The sequence below is a fragment of the Scyliorhinus torazame genome, chromosome 6 (assembly GCF_047496885.1).
Source record: "Scyliorhinus torazame isolate Kashiwa2021f chromosome 6, sScyTor2.1, whole genome shotgun sequence".
In the NCBI taxonomy this organism is placed as follows: Eukaryota; Metazoa; Chordata; class Chondrichthyes; order Carcharhiniformes; family Scyliorhinidae; genus Scyliorhinus; species Scyliorhinus torazame.
In genome coordinates this window covers 18,509,237-18,535,159 of record NC_092712.1, presented here as the reverse complement: position 1 = coordinate 18,535,159, position 25,923 = coordinate 18,509,237, and the positions used below count along the sequence as shown (strand labels likewise).

General features: G+C 45.2%; 1 protein-coding gene across 1 annotated transcript in view; it reads left to right on the top strand.

Annotated features, from left to right (window-relative positions):
• The window catches only part of adck5 (aarF domain containing kinase 5), a 275,480-nt gene that overhangs the window by 242,778 nt on the left and 6,779 nt on the right, over positions 1–25,923 (top strand). The window contains exons 10-13 of the mRNA XM_072507984.1: positions 210–291; positions 4,227–4,305; positions 22,175–22,266; positions 24,781–25,039. Coding sequence (XP_072364085.1) covers positions 210–291; positions 4,227–4,305; positions 22,175–22,266; positions 24,781–25,039 — 512 coding nt within the window. The remainder of the gene's footprint in view (positions 1–209; positions 292–4,226; positions 4,306–22,174; positions 22,267–24,780; positions 25,040–25,923) is intronic.

Below are 25,923 nucleotides of genomic sequence, written 5' to 3'. Positions count from 1 at the left end.
ATTTAGTTCACTTCCTCTAAGGTGCTAATGACAGGGGGAAGGGTTTCCAGTTCAGAAGGCCCACATCTCCAGTTTTTAAGGTGTCACATCTGTGCCCGCGTGTTGCACACCCGCCATCTCTGATGGTCGGTCATGCTGTTGAAAGAAGAGCTGGAAACGTTGCGCTGTACTCTCACACACCGTCTCCTTTTCTCCCTCCCTTTCCTCAGGTTGCGGATAAGCTGGTCAGGACTTTTGCAGAGCAGATATTTTATACTGGGTTCATCCACGCTGACCCCCACCCTGGGAATGGTAAGTCCGAGACCCAGAAGTTTACAAGCTTGTGGCAGGACCAAAACATGTGCCTATGATTCGCCAGCCCCCAAGAGCACCGTTCACACCTATCCTCCACCCCCAAGAAGAACCAACTCATACGCGCCCTGGTCAGGGGCACCCTGTGCACCATCTTGAACTGGATCAAGCTTAACCTTGCACACGAGGAAGTGACGTTGACCCTGTCCACACCACACTCCCCTTCCCTCAAAAACTAAACCCAGTTCACCCTCCATTTCCCCTTTAGTTCTTCCACTGAAATCTGCTCCGTCGACAACATCTGCCCATAAATATCCAAAATCTTACCCTCCCCAAACTGAGCTGAGGACAGGAACCTGTCCAAGAGCGATGGTGCCAGGAGAAATGAAGGCAGCTCCTTGTTTATAAAATTGTGGACCTGCAAGTACCTGAATACATTCACATTGGTGTGCAGGTGCAACAGGTGATTAAGAAGGCTAATCGAGTTTTGTCTTTCATTGCGAGAGGGATGAAGTTCAAGACTAGTGAGGTTATGCTGCAATTGTATAGGGTGTTGGTGAGGCCGCATCTGGAGTATTGTGTTCAGTTTTGGTCTCCTTACCTGAGAAAGGACATATTGGCACTGGAGGGAGTGCAGAGGAGATTCACTAGGTTGATCCCAGAGTTGAGGGGATTAGATTATGATGAGAGGTTGAGTAGACTGGGACTGTACTCATTGGAGTTTAGAAGGATGCGGGGGGATCTTATTGAAACATATAAAATTATGAAGGGAATAGATAGGATAGATGCGGGCAGGTTGTTTCCACTGGTCGGGGAAAGCAGAACTAGGGGGCATAGCCTCAAAATAAGGGGAAGTAGATTTAGGACTGGGTTTAGGAGGAACTTCTTCACCCAAAGGGTTGTGAATCTCTGGAATTCCTTGCCCAGTGAAGCAGTTGAGGCTCCTTCTTTAAACGTTTTTAAGAAAAAGATAGATACCTTTCTAAAGAATAAAGGGATTCGGGGATATGGTGTACGGGCCGGAGAGTGGAGCTGAGTCCACAAAGATCAGCCATGATCTCATTGAATGGCGGAGCAGGCTCGAGGGGCCAGATGACCTACTCCTGTTCCTAGTTCTTATGTTCACTTTCTGGAGCTGGAATTTCTCCAAAAGCTCTTCCAAACCAGTGAAGCTACCTTCCAAAAACATGTCCCTAAAGTAGTCATCAACAGTGCTATCAAGCGACTCTTACTCGGCAATAACCTGCTCACGGACGCTCAGTTTGGGTTCTGCCAGGATCACTCGGCTCCTGATCTCATTACTGCCTTGGTTTAAACATAGGCAGCATGATGGCACAGCGCTTAGAACTGCTGCCTTACAACGCCAGGCGCACGGGTTCGATTCCGACCTCGAGTGTGTGGAGTTTGCACGTTCTCCCTGTGTCTGCGTTGGATTCCTACGGGTGCTCCAGTTTCCTCCCACAGTCCAACAATGTGCAGATTAGGTGGATTGGCCATGCTAAATTATCCCTCCGTATTCAAAGGTTAGGGGTGGGGTTATAGGGGAGTGGGCTTAGGTACTGTGCTGTATCAGAGTGTCAGTGCAGACTTGATAGGCTAAATGGCCTCCTGCGCTATAGGTTCAGTGATAGACAAAAAGGCTGACTGCCTGAGGTGAGAGTGACTGCCCTTGACATCAAGGCAGCTTTTGACCGAATATGGCATCAAGGAGCCCTAGCTAAATGGAGTCAATGGGAATCGGGGGGGGGGGGGGGGGAGAACTCTCTGCTGGTTGGAGTAATACCTGGCACAAAGGAAAATGGTTTTGGTGGTTGTCTCAGCTCTCGGACATCACTGCAGGAGTTCCTCAGAGTACTGTCCTCGGCCTAAACATTTTCAGCTGCTTCATCAATGGCCTCCCTTCCATCATAAGGTCAGAGGTGGGGATGTTCGCGGATGACTGCACAGCGTTCAGCATCATTCGCAACTCCTCAGATAATGAAGCAGTCCGTGTCCAAATGCAGCAAGACCTGGACAATATCCAGGCTCGGGGCTGACAAGTGGCAAGTTACATTTGTGCCACACAAGTGCCGAGCAATGACCATCACCTACAAGAGAACATCTAACCACCGTCCCTTGACATTCAATGGCATTACCATCACTACCATCATTAATACTATGGCTACCAGGGCAGGTCAAAGGCTAGGAATCCAACGCGAGTAATTCACCTCATGACCCCTAAAGCCTGCCCACCATCTACAAGGCACAAGTCAGGAGTGTGTTGGAATACTCTCCACTTGCCTGGATGAGTGCAGCTCCAACACTCAGGAAGCTCGACACCATCCAAGACAAAGCAGCCCGCTTGATTGCTCCACCTTCTGCAAACACTCAAACCCTTCACCACCGATGAACAGTGACAGCCGTGTGCACCATCTACAAGATGCACTGCAGTAACTCACCAAGGTTCCTTCGACAACACCTTCCAAACCCACAACCACCTAGAAGGACAAGAGCAGTAGATAACCAGGAACCCCACCACCTGGAGGTTCCCCTCTGCTCCAGAGCCACCGGAATAGGAGCCTTCTCTGTTCCTCAGTGACTTCCGTCAAGAAGCTTGCGAACATCTCAGTCAACCATGGAGAGGCCAACAACGTAGCCGATACCTCCGCCATGCCGTTGTCTCCCCCACCCCCCACCAGGGCTTGAGGGACCTCGGAATCTGACAACAATCCCTTGCCCTATTTGTTGGGCATTACCTTTGTGAGGGGAACCCTATCCCATCGAACTAAACAAATTCCTCCCCAGATATCCGTCGTAAACTGGGTAAAAAGGGTCAAAATCGAAATGCCCTGGCGGGAGCCACTGCGTGTGCATCTGCTCACCACATAGCCGCCATCGGAAGCCCAGCAGGTTTACAATTATTTCATGGGAATTGGCTTCGCTGGCTAGGCCAGCCTTTTTATTACCCAACACTAATTATCCTTGAAAAGGTGGTGGTGAGCTGCTTTGAATTGTTGCATTCCGTGTGGTGTAGGCACACCCTCAGCTGTTCGGGAGTTCCAGGATTTTGACCCGGCGACAGTGAAGGAACAACAATGTATTTCCAAGCTGATGTGTGGCTTGGAGGAGAACTTTCTGGTGATGGTATTCCCATGAATCTACTGCCCTTGTCCTTCCAGGCAGTAGAGGCCATGTGTTTGGGAGTCTTGGTGAGTCGCTACAGTGTGTCTAGTAGGTGGTAGACACGGCTGCCACTGTGGTGGCGGAGAGAATGGATGTTGGGAGGTGCTGGGTGCCATGCCAATCAAGTGGGCTGCTTTGTCCTGAATGGTGTCGAGCTTCTTCAGTGTCGTTGGAGATGTACTCATCCAGGCAGGTGGGGAGTATTCCATCACACTCCTGACTTGTAAGTAGATGGATGGGCTTTGGGGGGTCAGGAGGTCACTTGCTGCAGGATTCCTGACCTCTGACCTGTTCTTGAAGCCACAGTGTGTCTGGTCCAGTTATGTTTCACGCCCCCCCCCCCCCCCCCCCCCCCACCCCAGGGTGTGGATGGTGGGGGATTGAGCAATGGTAATGCTATTGAATGAGACTATCTTCAGCAGGAGCTTCATATAGTACGTTTAGATTGCATATTGTTGCATCTTGAAGATGTCAGTGTTTCACACACACACATTCAATTGCTTTCAAGTATAATGATCGATCTCCCACAGCAAGATCTCTCGAGCAGCAGCGAGGTAAACAACCAGTTAATTGTTTTGTTTAGAGAGGAAATATCAGCCTAGGGCCCCATGGAGAACTCGCTCTTTAGCATCCATCTGAATACGCTGACCTGTATCTGCTGAGATGTCTGCCGATTTCTCCTGCTCCAGCGCCTCTCCTCTCCCATGTAATTCCTTTATATCCTCACAAGTCAAATTTACATTTGGTGGGTTTTTTCCCCCTCTCTTGTGCAGTGTTGGTTAGGAAAGGCCGCGATGGGAAAGCAGAACTGGTGCTCCTAGATCACGGATTGTATGAACACCTGAATGTAAAGTAAGTGCTTTTTTTAATTAAAAAAAATAAAAAATCATTCTTAGTAAGTGAAATTGCTGGCTTGGCCATCATTACCGTCGGTGAGCCGATTGTGGGCTGCTTCCTGAAACCAGCGCAGTCCCCGAGATGATCTGCTCCAATATGCTGCTTGGTTGGAACCTCACTCTTTGGATTAGTTTTGATGTAACTTGGGTGGTTTGCGCCGCCACACGGGTATGGAACTGGAGACATGAAGGCCCAGGCTGGCTAAAGACATTGATGACTTAGTTTGCTTTCAGCATCAATTGACAGATTCATTATCACTTTTATTGATTATATTTACAGATTTAGACATAGAATTTAAGGCGCAGAAGGGGGCCATTCAGCCCATCGAGTCTGCACCGGCCCTTGGAAAGATCACCCCATCCAAGCCCACACCTCCACCCTATCCCAGTAACCCTACCGAACCTCTTTTATTGGGACACTAAGGGCAATTTATCAAGGCCAATCCACCTAACCTGCACATCTTTGGACTGTGGGAGGAAACCGGAGCACCCGGAGGAAACCCACGCACACACGGGGAGGACGTGCAGACTCCGCACAGACAGTGACCCAAGCCGGAATTGAACCTGGGACCCTGGAGCTGTGAAGCAATTGTGCCAACCACAGTGCTACCGTTGCTCTCCCTCCATTATGTGCTGGGACTGTTGGCCTGAATTTTGTGCTCAAGTCCCAAGCACGGTACCAAGGGTGAGGAAGTTCTGCTTTTGGAGATGAATTGGGGGCTGGGATTGTTTTCTTTGGGGAAGGGAAGGTTGACAGGCGATTTTTGATCGAGATGCCCAAAATCATGGACAGAGTGGATGGGGAAACACTGTTCGCATTGGTGAAGGATCGAGAAAGAGATGGCATAGAATTTAAGTTACATAGAACATAGAGTAGTTCAGAAAAGAAACAATGGAGACATGAGAAACATTTCCTTCAATGAGTGGCTGGGATCTGGAGTGCCAGGGAGCGAGGTTGAGGTAGGTTGAGTTGAAGCATTTAAAAGGGAATTAAATAATTATCTGAAAACAAGTAATATGCAGTGTGTCATGTGAGAATACCTTTAAGAAATGGGTGTTTACTACATGCAGTGATGTCAGAGAGTGGGTGGAGCTGGGCTGTCTTGTCAGCTTTTTACTTTCGTTTTAGGCTGTTTGCTGCAGGGTGCATTTTCGTTTCGTTTTCAGAGCTGGATAGCTGCCGTCACAGCCAGAAGATGCATGAATCTCTCTCTGTAATCTAAAGACTGTAAATCGATCCTGGTGATTTAAAATTAATAACAGTAGTGACTTTAACCTGATGTGCTTCTGGTAAAAGGTGTTTTAAGTCTTATAGATGTTAAAAGGAAAGCTTAAAGGATTACTTAGTGTTGTATTCTTTGGGGTTGTATTCGAATTGATGGTTGCTAAGATGGTCACTGTTTGTTTTAAAAAGGTGAACTTGAGTTCATAGAATAAACATTGTTTTGCTTTAAAAAATACTTTTCCATTTCTGCTGTACCACACCTGTAGAGTGGGCCGTGTGCTCCCACACCACAATCTATTAAAAGTTGTGGGTCAGGTGAACTCCATGATACACTTTGGGGTTCTCTAAACCCTAGCCCATAACAAGTACTACAGGGAGAAAGCCAGGGAGCGAGCACAAGGTAAATTGCTCCTTCGGAGAGCCAGCACAGTGATTGAGGACAATGTGCTGTAACCTTTCTGTATTGATATGACTTTCTGGACAGAGACTTGAATTTAATCTTCTGACACTGACAGAAGAGTTAAGCAGTTCCACAGTTTTGAGCACGAGCGAAGGAGCAAGTTCTCCAAGGCTGGAGGTTTGAACTGTATGCTTTGATTCTAAATTAATGATGCAGCAAAGAGGCGAAGTGTGTAAAGTAGACATTTCCAGATCCTGATTTCCCAGTCTACACTGGCAGTGTGCTAGAAATCAGGTGGCGTGCCAGAAATCAATCAACAGAATATTTACTCTCCTGTTCTGTGAAGAGACAAGTTTAGATTGTGCTTGTCTTATCTTTAGATTCTGCGAGGCATTGGCCTTGTTCTCTCTCGGGTTGACTGAGTTATGCATGTTTTTATGCATGTTTTTATTTTAAAAGTTACAAATCACGTATAAGCCCGAGGCAGCCTTGGCGAGAAAGTTAACTGCTTAACTGCTACTAACAGGGGCTGGTTTAGCACAGTGGGCTAAACAGCTGGCTTGTAATGCAGAACAATGCCAGCAGCGCGGGTTCAATTCCCGTATCAGCCTCCCCGAACAGACAGCGGAATGTGGCGACTTGGGGCTTTTCAGAGTAACTTCATTGAAGCCTACTTGTGACAATAAGCTATTATTATTATTATTAGCAGTACAGCCTCCTGGTCACTGCTATTGCCCTCCCAAAGGAAGCCAACTCTGGGAGATGGTCTTCAGGAATCTGTGTCCTACCAGATGGAATTGTGTTCTCATCTCACACACAGCATTTTGGCAATCTTGGCCATCCAGGATTTTCCTGTTCCAATTCTCTCAAGTCATGGCTGTGTGCGTTTGTGTGAGGAAAACATACTGTAGAGCAATTACTGATTCTTGAACCAAGCCTTATACAGCAGGGGAGTGGGGTAAGGTAAACACTGGTTCAAAAGATTTTCTATTGTATACAGTTCTGGATAGTTAATTAAGAAGCGTGATAAGCAGTTTGGCTGCTTATTGGTCAGGTCCTTGAGTCATGAATGGACCTTGTATGCCACAGACAACAATGTAGGTTCACTTCTGTTCCTTCCCTGCACAGGCCACATAAGAAGGCAGAGTTGTTAAATGCCACAAAAAGGAGCATTCTTCTTTCTCTCGGTCTTCTCCCTTGAAGATCAAACATAATATTTAACTCCTCCATCCTACTGTTATGGGCCAGGGTTTAGAGAACCCCAAAGTGTATCATGGAGTTCACCTGACCCACAACTTTTAATAGATTGTGGTATGGGGAGCAAACGGCCCACTATACAGGTGTGATGCAACAGAGATCTACAGTACTTTAACATTAAAACTATGTTTATTTATGAAACCAGTTAACACTTTATAAACCCCCAATAAACACCTTAACAACTATCAACACCAATAAATCCCCCAAAGAATACAATACTCTATAAGTAACTCTTAATCTTTCCTTGCAACATCCAGAAGACAAAGAGAACCCTTTTTGCTGAAAGACATCAGGTTTAACTTCACTACTGTGGTCGTATTAGCGAGAGGCGGCATGGTTTTGTGAAGGGGAGGTCGTGTCTCACTAACTTGATAGAGTTTTTCGAGGAGGTCACTAAGATGATTGATGCAGGTAGGGCAGTAGATGTTGTCTATATGGACTTCAGTAAGGCCTTTGACAAGGTCCCTCATGGTAGACTAGTACAAAAGGTGAAGTCACATGGGATCAGGGGTGAGCTGGCAAGATGGATACAGAACTGGCTAGGCCATAGAAGGCAGAGAGTAGCAATGGAAGGATGCTTTTCTGATTGGAGGGCTGTGACTAGTGGTGGTCCGCAGGGATCAGTGCTGGGACCTTTGCTGTTCATAGTATATATAAATGATTTGGAGGAAATGTAACTGGTCTGATGAGTCAGTTTGCGGACGACACAAAGGTTGGTGGAATTGTGGATAGCGATGAGGACTGCCAGAGGATACAGCAGGATTTAGATTGTTTGGAGACTTGGGTGGCGAGATGGCAGATGGAGTTTAATCCGGACAAATGTGAGGTAATGCATTTTGGAAGGTCAATACAGGTAGGGAATATACAGTGAATGGTAGAACCCTTAAGAGTATTGACAGTCAGAGAGATCTAGGTGTACAGGTCCACAGGTCACTGAAAGGGGCAACACAGGTGGAGAAGGTAGTCAAGAAGGCATACGGCATGCTTGCCTTCATTGGCCGGGACATTGAGTATAAAAATTGGCAAGTCATGTTGCAGCTGTATAGAACCTTAGTTAGGCCACACTTGGAGTATAGTGTTCAGTTCTGGTCGCCACACTACCAGAAGGATGTGGAGGCTTTAGAGAGGGTGCAGAAGAGATTTACCAGAATGTTGCCTGGTATGGAGGCCATTAGCTATGAGGAGAGGTTGAATAAACTCGGTTTGTTCTCACTGGAATGAAGGAGGTTGAGGGGCGACCTGATAGAGGTCTACAAAATTATGAGGGGCATAGTCAGAGTGGATAGTCAGAGACTTTTTCCCAGGTTAGAGGGGTCAATTACTAGGGGGCATAGGTTTAAGGCGAGAGGGGCAAGGTTTAGAGTAGATGTACGAGGCAAGTTTTTTACGCAGAGGGTAGTGGGTGCCTGGAACTCGCTGCCTGAGGAGGTGGTGGAAACAGGGACGATAGTGACATTTAAGGGTCATCTTGACAAATACATGAATAGGATGGGAATAGAGGGATACGGACCCAGGAAGTGTAGAAGATTTTAGTTCAGACGGGCAGCATGGTCGGCACAGGCTTGGAGGGCCGAAGGGCCTGTTCCTGTGCTGTACTTTTCTTTGTTCTACTGAGAACAGTTACCACTTTGAAATCACCAAATGAACATTCATAAGCTTGCAGAGATTCATACACATCTTGCTGTGAAATGAAATGAAAATCGCTTATTGTCACAAGTAGGCTTCGAATGAAGTTACCGTGAAAAGCCCCTAGTCGCCACATTCCGGCGCCTGTTCGGGGAGGCTGATACGGGAATCGAACCGTGCTGCTGGCCTGCCTTGGTCTGCTTTCAAAGCCAGCAATACTGCAGCTTCTCCAAATCTAAAATGAAACTAAACACACCCTGTAGCTGGGAGCCCAAAGCGAAAGTAAAAGCAGACAGACACCCCAGCTCCGCCCACACTCTGACATCACTGATAAACACCCATTTCTTAAAGGTACATCCACTACAGGATGTGTAGGAGGGAGGGTTTCCGTTATCTGGACCACTGGGAGCTCTTCCGGGGCAGGTGTGACCTGTATAAGATGGACGGGTTGCATCTAAACCGGAGAGGCATAAATATCCTGGCCGCGAGGTTTGCTAGTGTCACACGGGAGGGTTTAAACTAGTATGGCAGGGGGGTGGGCACGGGAGCAATAGGTCAGAAGGTGAGAGCATTGAGGGAGAACTAGGGAATAGGGACAGTGTGGCTCTGAGGCAGAGCAGACGGGGAGAAGTTGCTGAACACAGCGGGTCTGGTGGCCTGAAGTGCATATGTTTAATGCAAGGAGCATTACGGGTAAGGCAGATGAACTTAGAGCTTGGATTACTACTTGGAACTATGATGTTGTTGCCATTACAGAGACCTGGTTGAGGGAAGGGCAGGATTGGCAGCTAAACGTTCCAGGATTTAGATGTTTCAGGCGGGATAGAGGGGGATGTAAAAGGGGAGGCGGAGTTGCGCTACTTGTTCGGGAGAATATCACAGCTATACTGCGAGAGGACACCTCAGAGGGCAGTGAGGCTATATGGGTAGAGATCAGGAATAAGAAGGGTGCAGTCACAATGTTGGGGGTATACTACAGGCCTCCCAACAGCCAGCGGGAGATAGAGGAGCAGATAGGTAGACAGATTTTGGAAAAGAGTAAAAACAACAGGGTTGTGGTGATGGGAGACTTCAACTTCCCCAATATTGACTGGGACTCACTTAGTGCCGGGGCTTAGACGGGGCGGAGTTTGTAAGGAGCATCCAGGAGGGCTTCTTAAAACAATATGTAAACAGTCCAACTAGGGAAGGGGCAGTACTGGACCTGGTATTGGGGAATGAGCCCGGCCAGGTGGTAGATGTTTCAGTAGGGGAGCATTTCGGGAACAGTGACCACAATTCAGTAAGTTTTAAAGTACTGGTGGACAAAGATAAGAGTGGTCCGAGGATGAATGTGCTAAATTGGGGGAAGGCTAATTATAACAATATTAGGCGGGAACTGAAGAACATAGATTGGGGGCGGATGTTTGAGGGCAAATCAACATCTGACATGTGGGAGGCTTTCAAGTGTCAGTTGAAAGGAATACAGGACAGGCATGTTCCTGTGAGGAAGAAAGATAAATACGGCAATTTTCGGGAACCTTGGATGACGAGTGATATTGTAGGCCTCGTCAAAAAGAAAAAGGAGGCATTTGTCAGGGCTAAAAGGCTGGGAACAGACGAAGCCTGTGTGGCATATAAGGAAAGTAGGAAGGAACTTAAGCAAGGAGTCAGGAGGGCTAGAAGGGGTCACGAAAAGTCATTGGCAAATAGGGTTAAGGAAAATCCCAAGGCTTTTTACACGTACATAAAAAGCAAGAGGGTAGCCAGGGAAAGGGTTGGCCCACTGAAGGATAGGCAAGGGAATCTATGTGTGGAGCCAGAGGAAATGGGCGAGGTACTAAATGAATACTTTGCATCAGTATTCACCAAAGAGAAGGAATTGGTAGATGTTGAGTCTGGAGAAGGGGGTGTAGATAGCCTGGGTCACATTGTGATCCAAAAAGACGAGGTGTTGGGTGTCTTAAAAAATATTAAGGTAGATAAGTCCCAAGGGCCTGATGGGATCTACCCCAGAATACTGAAGGAGGCTGGAGAGGAAATTGCTGAGGCCTTGACAGAAATCTTTGGATCCTCGCTGTCTTCAGGGGATGTCCCGGAGGACTGGAGAATAGCCAATGTTGTTCCTCTGTTTAAGAAGGGTAGCAAGGATAATCCCGGGAACTACAGGCCGGTGAGCCTTACTTCAGTGGTAGGGAAATTACTGGAGAGAATTCTTAGAGACAGGATCTACTCCCATTTGGAAGCAAATGGACGTATTAGTGAGAGGCAGCACGGTTTTGTGAAGGGGAGGTCGTGTCTCACTAACTTGATAGAGTTTTTCGAGGAGGTCACTAAGATGATTGATGCAGGTAGGGCAGTAGATGTTGTCTATATGGACTTCAGTAAGGCCTTTGACAAGGTCCCTCATGGTAGACTAGTACAAAAGGTGAAGTCACACGGGATCAGGGATGAACTGGCAAGGTGGATACAGAACTGGCTAGGCCATAGAAGGCAGAGGGTAGCAATGGAGGGATGCTTTTCTAATTGGAGGGCTGTGACCAGTGGTGTTCCACAGGGATCAGTGCTGGGACCTTTGCTCTTTGTAGTATATATAAATGATTTGGAGGAAAATGTAACTGGTCTGATTAGTAAGTTTGCAGACGACACAAAGGTTGGTGGAATTGCGGATAGCGATGAGGACTGTCTGAGGATACAGCAGGATTTAGATTGTCTGGAGACTTGGGCGGAGAGATGGCAGATGGAGTTTAATCCGGACAAATGTGAGGTAATGCATTTTGGAAGGTCTAATGCAGGTAGGGAATATACAGTGAATGGTAGAACCCTCAAGAGTATTGAAAGTCAAAGAGATCTAGGAGTACAAGTCCACAGGTCATTGAAAGGGGCAACACAGGTGGAGAAGGTAGTCAAGAAGGCATACGGCATGCTTGCCTTCATTGGCCGGGGCATTGAGTATAAGAATTGGCAAGTCATGTTGCAGCTGTATAGAACCTTAGTTAGGCCACACTTGGAGTATAGTGTTCAATTCTGGTCGCCACACTACCAGAAGGATGTGGAGGCTTTAGAGAGGGTGCAGAAGAGATTTACCAGAATGTTGCCTGGTATGGAGGGCTTAAGCTATGAGGAGCGATTGAATAAACTCGGTTTGTTCTCACTGGAACGAAAGAGGTTGAGGGGCGACCTGATAGAGGTATACAAAATTATGAGGGGCATAGACAGAGTGGATAGTCAGAGGCTTTTCCCCAGGGTAGAGGGGTCAATTACTAGGGGGCATAGGTTTAAGGTGAGAGGGGCAAGGTTTAGAGTAGATGTACGAGGCAAGTTTTTTACACAGAGGGTAGTGGGTACCTGGAACTCGCTACCGGAGGAGGTAGTGGAAGCAGGGACAATAGGGACATTTAAGGGGCATCTTGACAAATATATGAATAGGATGGGAATAGAAGGATACGGACCCAGGAAGTGTAGAAGATTGTAGTTTAGTCGGGCAGTATGGTCGGCACGGGCTTGGAGGGCCGAAGGGCCTGTTCCTGTGCTGTACATTTCTTTGTTCTTTGTTCTTTGTACAGCTATTTTATAAACCCCCATTTCTTAAAGGTACTTTGGGCAGCACGGTAGCATTGTGCATAGCACAATTGCCTCACAGCTCCAGGGTCCCAGGTTCGATTCTGGCTTGGGGTCACTGTCTGTGCGGAGTCTGCACATCCTCCCCGTGTGTGCGTGGGTTTCCTCCGGGTGCTCCGGTTTCCTCCCACAGTCCAAAGATGTGCAGGTTAGGTGGATTGGCCGTGATAAATTGCCCTTAGTGTCCAAAATTGCCCTTCGTGTTGGGTGGGGTTACTGGGTTATGGGGATAGGGTGGAGGTGTTGACTTTGGGTAGGGTGCTCTTTCCAAGAGCCGGTGCAGACTCGATGGGCCGAATGGCCTCCTTCTGCATTGTAAATTCTATGATTAAAAAAAAATGACATGTCACTACCCCTAAATTCAATGTACGACACAGGAAGAGAGAGTTAGTCTAACCCACGAATTCCCCACATCTTGCTTATGACATTGTGAAAAGTACCGAGGTAACATATTTGGGGAAGGCAAATAAGGTAAAGGAATATACAATAAATGGTAAGATACTGAGAAGTGTAAAGGAATAGAGGAACTTTGGAGTGCATGTTTACAGATCCCTGAATGTGGCAGGACAGGTGGTTAGAAAGGTATACAGGATACCCTTTGTTAGAATATAAGAACAGGGAGCTTACACTATATAAAATACCAGTTAGCCCAGAGCTGGAATCAGGTTCTAATCATCGCATTATGGAAAGATGTGATTGTACCAGAGAGGATACCGAGGAGATTTACAGAGGATGTTGTCAGGAGTGGAGCATTTTAGCCATGAGAATGATCAAATGGGCTGGGGCTGTTTTCTCTGAAGTGGAGCAGGGAATTTCACAGTGCCTCAGACAATATTTATCCCTCAAGTCAATATCACAAAGAAACAGATCAGCTGATCATTATCACACTGCTGTTTGTGAGAGATTGCTGGGTGCACGAGTAATCCAGGGGCTCAAACCAATGCTCTGGGGCATATACTTAAAAATCTGGACTATAAGACCAGATTCCGTAATGATGGCCATGAAACTCGCATCAATTGTCATAAAAAGGCATCCCTATGGGCTGTGGATCAGTAGTTGATCAATGATCTCTAGTTTAATCTCTAATGAGTTAATAGAGGCAGCAGCTGGGGACGACAATTGGCATTTGCATCATCGGTTAAGGCTTCCTATTGCTAATCGATATGTAGTGTGGGAAGTGTGTGTATTTGTGAGTGTAGGGGTGGGTGTATCTGTGTGGGTGCATACGTACAGGGAAAAATCCTTCTCCTCTGTTTTAAATGAGCGTCCCCTTATTTTAAAAGTGTCACCCAGTTCTAGTTTCTATGACAAGAGGAAACAGCCTCTCTGCATCTACCCTGGTTTCAATCAAGTCTCCTCTTATTTATCTGATCTCCAGTGAATACCAGTCTAACCTGTCCAAACGTTCATAGAATTTACAGTGCAGAAGGAGGCCATTCGGCCCATCGAGTCTGCACCGACTCTTGGAAAGAGCACCCTACCCAAGCCCACACCTCCACCCTATCCCCATAATCCAGTAACCCCACCCGACACTAAGGGCAATTTATCATGGCCAATCCACCTAACCTGCACATCTTTGGACTGTGGGAGGAAACCGGAGCACCCGGAGGAAACCCACGCAGACACGGGGAGAACGTGCAGACTCCACACAGACAGTGATCCAAGCCAGTAATCGAACCTGGGACCCTGGAGCTGTGAAGCAACTGTGCTAACCACTATGCTACCGTGCTGCTTCCTGAAAGACAACTCGCCCATTCCAGCTATTAGTCTAGTAAACCTTTTACATTTTTCCTTAAATAAGGACACCGACACGGTGTACACTGTTCCAGGTGCAGCCTCACCAATGCCCCATTTAACTGTAACATTACTGTCCCGCTTTTGTTTCCAATTCCCCTCACAGTACGGTCGCACAATGGTTAGCACTGCTGCTTCACAGCGGCAAGGTCCCAGGTTCGATTCCCGCTTGGATCACTGTCTGCATAACCTCCCTAGTCTTAAACTCCATCCCTCTAGCAATGAAGGACAAAATTTTCTTTGCCTTCTTAATCACCTGTAAACCAACTTTTTGTGACTCATGCACTAGCACACCCAGGTCTCTCTGCACAGCAGCATGTTTTAATATTTTATCATTTAAATAATAATCCCTTTTGCTATTATTCCTACCAAAATGGATAACCTCACACTTGTCAACATTGTATTCCACCTGCCAGACTCTAGCCCATTCACTGAACCTATCCAAATCCCTCTGCAGACTTCCAGTATCCTCTGCACGTTTTGCTTTACCACTCAGCTTCGTGCAAACGTGAACACATTGCACTTGGTCCCCAACTCCAAATCATCTATATAAATTGTGAACAATTGTGGGCCCAACACTGATCCCTGAGGGACACCACTAGCTACTGATTGCCAACCAGAGAAACACCCATTAATCCCCACTTTTTGCTTTCTATTAATTAACCAATCCTCTATCCATGCTACTACTTTACCCTTAATGCCATGCATCTTTATTTTATGCGGCAATCTTTTGTGTGGCACCTTGTCAAAATCTTTCTGGAAATCCAGATATACCACATTCATTGGCTCCCCGTTATCTGCCCCACTGGTAATTCCCTCAAAAAAATCCACTAAATTAGTTAGGCACGACCTGCTCTTTATGAACCCATGCTGTGTCTGCCCAATGGGACAATTTCCATCCAGATGCCTCGATATTTCTTCCTTGATGATAGATTCCAGCAACTTCCCTACTACCTGCCTAACTGGCCTATAATTACCCACTTTCTGCCTACCTCCATTTTTAAACGGTGGTGTCACGTTTGCTAATTTCCAATCCGCCGGGACCACCCCAAAGTCTAGTGAATTTTGGTAAATTATCACTAGTGCATTTGCAATTTCCCTAGCCATCTCTTTTAGCACTCTGGGATGCATTCCATCAGGGCCAGGAGACTTGTCCACCTTTAGCCCCATTAGCTTGCCCATCACTACTTCCTTAGTGATGACAATCATCTCAAGGTCCTCGGCTGCCATAGCCGCATTTCTATCAGTCACTGGCATGTTATTTGTGTCTTCCACTGTGAAGACCCAAAAACCCTGTTCAGTTCCTCAGCCATTTCCTCATCTCCCATTATTAAATCTCCCTTCTCATCCTCTAAAGGATCAATATTTACCTTAGCAACTCTTTTTTGTTTTATATATTTGTAGAAACTTTTACTGTCTGTTTTTATATTCTGAGCAAGTTTACTCTCATAATCTTACTCTTCTTTATAGCTTTTTTAGTAGCTTTCTGTTGCCCCCTAAAGATTTCCCAGTCCTCTAGTCTCCCACAAATCTTTGCCACTTTGTATGCTTTTTCCTTCAATTTGATACTCTCCCTTATTTCCTTAGATATCCACGGTCGATTTTCCCTCTTTTTACCGTCCTTCCTTTTTGTTGGTATAAACCTTTGCTGAGCACTGTGAAAAATCACTTGGAAGGTTCTCCACTGTTCCTCAACTGTTTCAGCATAACGTCTTTGCGCCCAGTCTACCTTAGCTAGTTCTTCTCTCATCCCATTGTAATCTCCTTTCTTTAAGCACAAAACACTAGTGTTTGATTTTACCTTCTCACCCTCCATCTGTATTTTAAATTCCACCATATTATGATCGCTCCTTCCGAGAGGATCCCTAACTATGAGATCATTAATCAATCCTGTCTTATTACACAGGACCAGATCTAGGACCGCTTGTTCCCTCGTAGGTTCCATTACATACTGTTCTAGGAAACTATTGCGGATACATTCTATAAACTCCTCCTCAAGGCTGCCTTGACCGACCTGGTTCAACCAATCGACATGTAGATTAAAATCCCCCATGATAACTGCTGTACCATTTCTACATGCATCTGTTATTTCTTTGTTTATTGCCTGCCCCACCAGTGAGTACCTTTAAGAAGTGGGTGTTTATTACTGCAGTGATGTCAGAGAGCGGGTGGAGCTGGGCTGTCTCTCAGCTTTTTACTTTCATTTTAGGTTGTTTGCTGCAGGGTGTGTTTTAGTTTCGTTTTCAGAGCTGGATAGCTGCAGTCACAACCAGAAGGGGTATTAGTCTCTCTCGCTGTAATCTAAAAACTGTAAATCAATCCTTTGGTGATTTAAAAATAATAACTGCTCTCAGTAGTGACTTTAACCTGATGTGCTTCTGTTAAAAGTTCTTTTTTAAGTCTTATGGATGTTAAAAGGAAAGCTTAAAGGATTACTTAGTGTTTTATTCTTTGGGGGGTGTATTTATATTAATGGTTGCTAAGATGTTCACTATCTTTTAAACAGGTTAACTTGAGTTCATAGAATAAACATTGTTTTGCTTTAAAAAATACTTTTCTATTTCTGCGGTACCACACCTGTAGAGTGGGCCGTGTGCTCCCCATACCACAATCTATTAAAAGTTGTGGATCAGTGAACTCCATGATATACTTTGGGGTTCTCTAAACCCTGGCCCATAACAAACTGGGGGCTTGAGGGGGATAAAAGTCTATCTACTGGATTTGCTTAATGAACTTCAAGACAGTGAGAGATGAGCATATTGTGGTTGCTTTTCAGGTGTGGTATTTTAGTTCAAGTAGGGAGTGTCTTGTGGACAATGGCTCTTTCAGAGGCTCTGAAGTTTTTGGGGGTGGAGACGGTCACACGCAGTACCTTACGGACAGAGACTAAAAGCAGACTGTTAGATTTGGCAAAAACATTGCAGTTAACATTACCTGACAAAATGCGAAAAGATGAGGTAATTATGGCAGTGGCTAAGCACTTAAAGTTGCCTGAGATACAGTTTGACTCATTGGAAATGGCAAAAATTCAGTTACAAATTAAACAAATGGAACATGAGAAAGAATTAAAGCAGCTTGAACACAAAAGAGATAGAGAGGAAAAAGAAAGGGAAAGGGAGATACAGATCAGGGAAAAAGATAAAGAGAGAGAGTTTGAACTTCAGAAAATGGCCATGAAACATGACAGTCAGTTAAAATTGGCAGGCGTAAAGGGAAACGTACAGTTGGATGAAAGTGATGAGGATAGTGAGAAAGAGTGTCATAGACGAAGGCTTGGAGGGGATCTATTGAAATATGTCCAAGCATTGCTAAGGTTTGATGAGAAGGAGGTAGAAGCCTTTTTCATTTCATTTTAGAACGTAGCGAAACAAATGAAATGGCCACAGGACATGTGGATATTACTGATTCAAACAAAGCTGGTAGGTAGGGCTAGTGAAGTGTTTGCATCACTATCAGAGGCAGTAACTTGAGTCGTATGAGGAGGTGAAAAAATCCATCTTAAGTGCGTATGAGCTAGTGCCAGAAGCCTACAGACAAAGGTTTAGAAATTTAAGGAAAGAATTTGGTCAAACATACATGGAGTTTGAAAGGATCGAACAGAGTAATTTTGATAGGTGGATAAGGGTTTGAAAATAGACCAAACATATGAAGCTCTCCGAGAAATTATACTTTTGGAGGAGGTTAAAAGTTCAATTCCTGATGTAGTGAGAACACGTGGAAGAGCAGAGGGTTAAAACTGCGAGATTAGCAACAGAAATGGCAGATGATTATGAATTAGTTCATAAATCAAAGTTTGGTTTCCAACATCAGTTTCAGCCTGAGGGATAGAAACTGGGGACATGAGATATACTCAAGTGGTAAAGGTGACTGATGGGAGATAATAAGGAGAGGGTACCTCAGATTTAAAAAGAAATCCAGGATGGTGGAAAAGAAATGAAAAGTTCCAAATGTTTTCACTGTAATAAACTAGGCCATGTAAAGTCAGTGTTGGTGGTTGAAGAAAAGCACTGGGAAGGCTGATGTGGTAAAACAGGATAAGACAGTGGCGTTTGTTAAAGTGGTAAAGGAAAGCCCAAGTGAAGCAAAGGAGGGACAAAAGATTGTACAGCCTGATCAAGAGGTGATTGATAAGAAGGTGCCAGATCTCTTTAAAGAATTTACTTGTATGAGTAAAGTTTACTCATGTATATCAGGAAGAGCAGGTAAAGAAGTCACAATTTTAAGAGATACGGGAGCTAGTCAATCTTTAAGAGTAAGAGATGAGGAGTTATGTAGTTTGGGAAGAATGTTGCCAGAAAAGGTGGTAATATGTGGAATTCAGAGTGAGGGGAGTAGTGTTCCATTATATAAGGTAAGGTTGGATCATCCAATGAAGAGTGGTGAAGTGGTAGTAGAGAAACTACCTTGTCCAGGAATACAGTTTATCTTGGGTAATGATATAGCTGGATCGCAGGTGGGAATGATGCCTACTGTGGTTGATAAGCCAGTTGAAAATCAGGCAACTGAAGTGTTGAAGGACGAATATCCTGGGATTTGTCCGGATTGTGTAGTAACAAGGTCATTAAGTCACATGTTAAGACAAGAGGAGAAATCAAAGAGTGAAGATAGTAAGGAGGGCTGTTGTCGGCTGCAAAGAGACATAGATAGGATGCAGAGCTGGGCTGAGAAGTGGCAGATGGAGTTTAACCCTGAAAAGTGTGAGGTTGTCCATTTTGGAAGGACAAATATGAATGCGGAATACAGGGTTAACGGTAGAGTTCTTGGCAATGTGGAGGAGCAGAGAGATCTTGGGGTCTATGTTCATACATCTTTGAAAGTTGCCACTCAAGTGGATAGAGCTGTGAAGAAGGCCTATGGTGTGCTCGCGTTCATTAACAGAGGGATTGAATTTAAGAGCCGTGAGGTGATGATGCAGCTGTACAAAACTTTGGTAAGGCCACATTTGGAGTACTGTGTACAGTTCTGGTCGCCTCATTTTAGGAAGGATGTGGAAGCTTTGGAAAAGGTGCAAAGAAGATTTACCAGGATGTTGCCTGGAATGGAGAGTAGGTCTTACGAGGAAAGGTTGAGGGTGCTAGGCCTTTTCTCATTAGAACGGAGAAGGATGAGGGGCGACTTGATAGAGGTTTATAAGATGATCAGGGGAATAGATAGAGTAGACAGTCAGAGACTTTTTCCCCGGGTGGAACAAACCATTACAAGGGGACATAAATTTAAGGTGAAAGGTGGAAGATATAGGAGGGATATCAGAGGTAGGTTCTTTACCCAGAGAGTAGTGGGGGCATGGAATGCACTGCCTGTGGAAGTAGTTGAGTCGGAAACATTAGGGACCTTCAAGCAGCTATTGGATCGGTACATGGATTACGGTAAAATGATATAGTGTAGATTTATTTGTTCTCAAGGGCAGCACGGTAGCATTGTGGATAGCACAATTGCTTCACAGCTCCAGGGTCCCAGGTTCGATTCCGGCTTGGGTCACTGACTGTGCGGAGTCTGCACGTCCTCCCCGTGTCTGCGTGGGTTTCCTCCGGGTGCTCCGGTTTCCTCCCACAATCCAAAGATGTGCAGGTTAGGTGAATTGGCCAATGATAAATTGCCCTTAATGTCCAAATTGCCCTTGGTGTTGGGTGAAGGTGTTGAGTTTGGGTAGGGTGCTCTTTCCAAGAGCCGGTGCAGACTCAAAGGGCCGAATGGCCTCCTTCTGCACTGTAAATTCAATGATAATCTATGATTAATCTAGGACAAAGGTTCGGCACAACATCGTGGGCCGAAGGGCCTGTTCTGTGCTGTATTTTCTATGTTCTATGTTCTAAGATGAAGTTGAAGTGCAATTATCAGAAACGATTTTTGATCAGATGGTTGAAAAAGAACAAGAACAGCTGGAGGATGAGGCGGATATTTTTAGTTCAGGAAAATTGGCGGAGTTACAACAGAAAGATGTAGAAATAAAACGGATATATCAGAAAGCATACATGGAAGAGGAATCTGAGTGTATACAAGAGTGTTATTACCGTACAAGTGATGTCTTAATGAGAAAATGGAGACCTGTACACATGCAGGCGGATGAGAAGTGGGCAGAAGTTCATCAAGTAGTATTGCCGTTAGGGGTAGAAAGGAGGTGTTGCGATTTGCACATGAAGTACCAGTGGGAGGTCATTTGGGAATAAGGAAAACTCAAGCTAAAATCCAGAAACATTTTTATTGGCCTGGACTACATAAAGATGTAGTCAAATTTTGTCAATCATGTTACACATGTCAAGTGATAGGGAAACCGCAAGCAGTGATAAAACCAGCACCCTTAATACCCATTCCAGCCTTTGCGGAACCTTTTACAAGGGTCCTGATCGATTGTGTAGGACCACTTCCTAAAACAAACAGTGGGAATCAATACCTTTTGACTGTAATGGATGTGTCTACTAGGTTTCCAGAGGCCATTCCAGAACGTAATATTACAGCTATAAAGATTGTGGTGGAATTACTTAAATTCTTTACTAGATATGGACGATCCACAGAAATTCAATCGGATCAAGGAACAAATTTTACTTCAAAGTTATTCAAAGATGTTATGGATAGCTTAGGAATAAAACAATTTAAATCAACTGCGTACCACCCAGAATCGCAGTGAGCGTTAGAAAGGTGGCATCAGACATTAAAGACAATGTTGAGGGCTTATTGTCAAGATTATCCAGAGGATTGGGATAAAGGAATTCCATTCATACTGTTTGCAATTAGGGATGCACCTAATGAGTCTACCAAATTCAGTCCTTTTGAACTAATGTTTGGTCATGAGGTAAGAGGACCACTTAAATTGATTGAGGAAAAATTGGTGAGTGAGAAATCAGAAATTACATTGTTGGATTACGTGTCAAATTTTAGGGAACGATTAAATAGAGCAGGTGAATTGGCTAGACAACATTTACAAGGTTCACAAAATGTGATGAAACGGGTAGCGGACAAGAAATCCAAAGTTCGTAGTTTTGCCATTGGAAATAAAGTTTTAGTGTTGTTACCAGTGGTAGGTGAACATTTAAAAGCTAGGTTTTGTGGACCGTAACAGATTGAAAGGAAATTAAGTGAGGTGAATTATGTGGTACAAACACCAGATAGAAGGAAGACTCACCAAGTGTGCCATGTGAATATGCTTAAAAGGTACTTTGAAAGGGAAGGAGAGAAAAAGGATGAGGTTTTAATGATTCTAACTCAAAGTGACGAACCAAATCCAGATGACTGTGAATTTGACATACTCAAATTCCAATTTAATTTGAGGTATGTTCTTAAAAATTGGGATAAATTGTTGAGTTACCTTCCAGAGGAAAAACAGACTGACCTGAAAGAGATATTGATATCACATGGGCAAGTTTGTGGAGATAAGTCTATGTATTTACATTGTGTATTTTATGTTTGCCCTATTATGTATTTTCTTTTCACGTACAGAACGATCTGTCTGGTCTGTATGCAGAATACCTTTCACTGTACCTCGGTACACGTGACAATAAACAAATCCAATCCACTTACAGTTCAGGCTCATGTTGAGTCTGGCCAATTAGATAAAGGCTGCTGGAGCTTTAGGAATTTTAAGCAAATAAAATATACTGATCAGACAACATATAGTCACTGGCACGACAAGTATTTCATGCCCTCTCTGTGAAGATGGTGGTGACTTGGCATCTTGAGCCGCCGCATTTCATGTGGTGAAGAAACTGTGCTCTTATGTATGGAATTCCGGAATTATGACCTGGGCCGATGCAGGAATTATGATATTTGTTGAGTTGAGAGTGGGTCCTGGAGCTGATGGTGTTGCCACCACTTTGCTGCACTTGTCCTTCATAATGGAGATTGTGGGAGAAGGGGTGCAGTAGACATAAGACTGAGAAATGCTCCAACCCAGATCATGTGTCTAACAGATGTTGTACTTGCTCTTAGGGACCGGATTAGCCTCTGCAAACTCTGGCGATCCATCGTCCTCCTCAATGATCCTGCTATGAAGAAATTTGCAAATGAGCTAGGGGTCAAAGGTGAGGGACACGATTAACACCGTGGTTCTGTGAACAAGCTTTTTGTATTCATAAAAAATGGTCATTAAATATTACTCACAAATACTGCGATGTCATAACTGCATCGGAAGATTCGCTCCCAGTATATAAACATGATACATACCTTATGGGCATTCATGAATAGGATGGGAATAGAAGGATACGGACCCAGGAAGTGTAGAAGATTGTAGTTTAGTCGGGCAGCATGGTCGGCACGGGCTTGGAGGGCCGAAGGGCCTGTTCCTGTGCTGTACATTTCTTTGTTCTTTGTCTGAATGAGGTTGCTAACATTCATAACGATTTCAAGGTTTACCATCTTTCTTCATGCTGTACCTAACCTGGGAGTGTTTGACGGGGACAGTGGAGAGGGAGCTTTACTCTGTATCTAACCCCGTGCTGTACCTGTCCTGGGAGTGTTTGATGGGGGCAGTGTAGAGGGAGCTTTACTCTGTATCTAACCCTGTGCTGTACCTGCCCTGGGAGTGTTTGATGGGGACAGTGTAGAGGGAGCTTTACTCTGTATCTAACCCCGTGCTGTACCTGTCCTGGGAGTTTGATGGGGACAGTGTAGAGGGAGCTTTCCTCTATATCTAACCCCGTGCTGTACCTGTCCTGGGAGTGTTTGATGGGGACAATGTAGAGGGAGCTTTACTCTGTATCTAACCCCGTGCTGTACCTGTCCTGGGAGTGTTTGATGGGGACAGTGTAGAGGGAGCTTTACTCTGTATCTAACCCCGTGCTGTACCTGTCCTGGGAGTGTTTGATGGGGACAGTGTAAAGGGAGCTTTACTCTGTATCTAACCCCGTGCTGTACCTGTCCTGGGAGTGTTTGATGGGGACAGTGTAGAGGGAGCTTTACTCTGTATCTAACCCCGTGCTGTACCTGTCCTGGGAGTGTTTGATGGGGACAGTGTAGAGGGAGCTTTACTCTGTATCTAACCCCGTGCTGTACCTGTCCTGGGAGTGTTTGATGGGGACAGTGTAGAGGGAGCTTTACTCTGTATCTAACCCCATGCTGTACCTGTCCTGGGAGTGTTTGATGGGGACAGTGTAGAGGGAGCTTTACTCTGTATCTAACCCCGTGCTGTACCTGTCCTGGGAGTGTTTGATGGGGACAGTGTAAAGGGAGCTTTACTCTGAATCTAACCCCGTGCTGTACCTGTCCTGGGAGTGTTTGATGGGCACAGTGTAGAGGGAGCTTTACTCTGTATCTAACCCCGTGCTGTACCTGTCCTGGGAGTATTTGATGGGGACAGTGTAGAGGGAGCTTTACTCTGTATCTAACCCCGTGCTGTACCTGTCCTGGGAGTGTTTGATGGGACAGTGGAGTGGGAGCTTTACTCTGTATCTAACCCCATGCTGTACCTGTCCTGGGAGTGTTTGATGGGGACAGTGTAGAGGGAGCTTTACTCTGTCCCCATCAAACACTCCCAGGACAGGTACAACATGGGGTTAGATACAGAGTAAAGCTCCCTCTACACTGTCCCCATCAAACACTCCCAGGACAGGTACAGCATGGGGTTAGATACAGTGTAGAGGGAGCTTTACTCTGTATCTAACCCCGTGCTGTACCTGTCCTGGGAGTGTTTGATGGGGACAGTGTAGAGGAAGCTTTACTCTGTATCTAACCCCGTGCTGTACCTGTCCTGGGAGTGTTTGATGGGGACAGTGTCGATGGAGCTTTACTCTGTATCTAACCCCGTGCTGTACCTGTCCTGGGAGTGTTTGATGGGGATGGTGTAGGGCTGAATATAGGAATGAAGATCTCTTTAATCCTCATCATGTGAGCATGTTGCTCAGCAGGTCCCTCGTGCAGTGGGATCCACAATACAGGGCCAATTAGTTTCCAGGCTGTGCCTAACCGAGAATATGATGTGCATTCTCTCATGAGAACAAAGAAATCTGAACAATATTGTGCTCTCGTAAGCGTACAGAGCAACTGTATCATTGATTATCTCACTCAAAATAGGTCATTTAAGCAGATGTTGAGGTCCCCTTGCACTGATGAAGGGCATAAGTAAGAGTAACAAAAATTGGCATCATACTCACAGGTTGGGATAGCAATAGGATTAAAAGGAATGGAATTCCCAAGTGTGTGCACAATTCCTTCCTGAGCAGTATATTTGTATCATTTGAGAGGAACTGTCACCAGCTAGTTAGGAATGATTTGTGCATATGTGCACCTTGGGACTGTAATGAAGAGTTTAAAGATGCAAACAAGGTTTGTATAAACAGCAGTGAGGTTGCCATGTTAAATATCCTCCCGACGATCTCATTAAAAACTAGTCACTTGGGAATGTAGAGGACGGGTTCTGTGCCTTTGTCGCTGTCCATAACGTTTTGAGTCAGTAAGGGGCTGAGGGAGAAGGGAATGTTCTTTGGGAAGAAGCCTCTTGTGATGCTGTAGTTGGTCAGCCTCAATCTCAGAGGGCAGCATGTTTCAGTCGACCTTTCCATTCACTCTGCTGTTCTTTCACAAACTCCTCTCTCCTGCAGATTACTTCTTGTTCTGTGAGATCCTGATGCAACGGCCAATCAACATGCGGGAGGCAGCTTTTCGGCTGGCCAACATCCTGACGGGGGAGGAGAAGGCTTACATGCAGAACATGGCCAGTGACCACTTTGACAGGATTATCCAGGTGCTAAAGGACCTGCCACGGCCCATGCTGCTGGTCTTCCGGAATATCAACACTGTCCGCAGCATTAATGTCATCCTGGGCTCACCTGTGGACCGATATGTCCTGATGGCTAGAAGGTAAATCAGTAACACTGCCTTTCCTGGACGGAGCTGATAGAAACCTGCTGGATTCCTATTTGCATTGTCGATTCTCTATTCTCCAGAGAGAATAGTTACCCTGTATCTAATCTTAACAAAATAATTTTAAACATTTCAATTCTAGGAAATACAGAAAGTGTTTATATATAATCTGCCCTCCTAATTCCTCAGATCATGACTTTCCTCGGCCTCTTTGTATCTAGAGCTTGGAATCTGACTGGGTATGTGGGTCTGATAATGCTCTAGTCTCACGAGTGGTGCAGTCTGGAGTCAGAAATCTAATATTTACTGGCAAATGAGTGATAACAGCCCCGAGGCATCGGAACTATCACCGGTTTGTTTATTTTGTTCTTTTCAAAACCTTGACCTCGGTCATGGGTGATTCTTGTTTGTAGTTGCTCGAAGCATTTGCTCGAAGCATTCAGGGCTGTTTTTTGCTAATCTTCGCTTTTTCCACTTGCCCAGTTTTAAAAGTGCTTTGTCGGAAAAATTAAAATGATCACAACTGGTTCCCATAGTGTTGTCCTGATGTTGAAGATTAATTAACAAACGGCACGGTCTATTCAGTATACATTATAAAATATCATGTCAATTATTTTGTTCTTTACATACGTCAGCCTGCTCCTAGTTCTTTGCTAAAGGCAACTGATGTTGGCCAGCAATGATGGAGTAAAAATACAATTCTATGGATGAAGGGTAACTGAGGATGTACTGTTCTTCGATTTTCGGAAGGCATTTGCTAAAGTGCCACATCAGAGATTCTAGCAGGAAATAAAAGTTCACGTTACGGAGAAGCACAAATGTGTCTTTTTCAGGTCTGCAGGATACAATGAGTGATGTTCTAGAGATCAGAGCTGGAACCT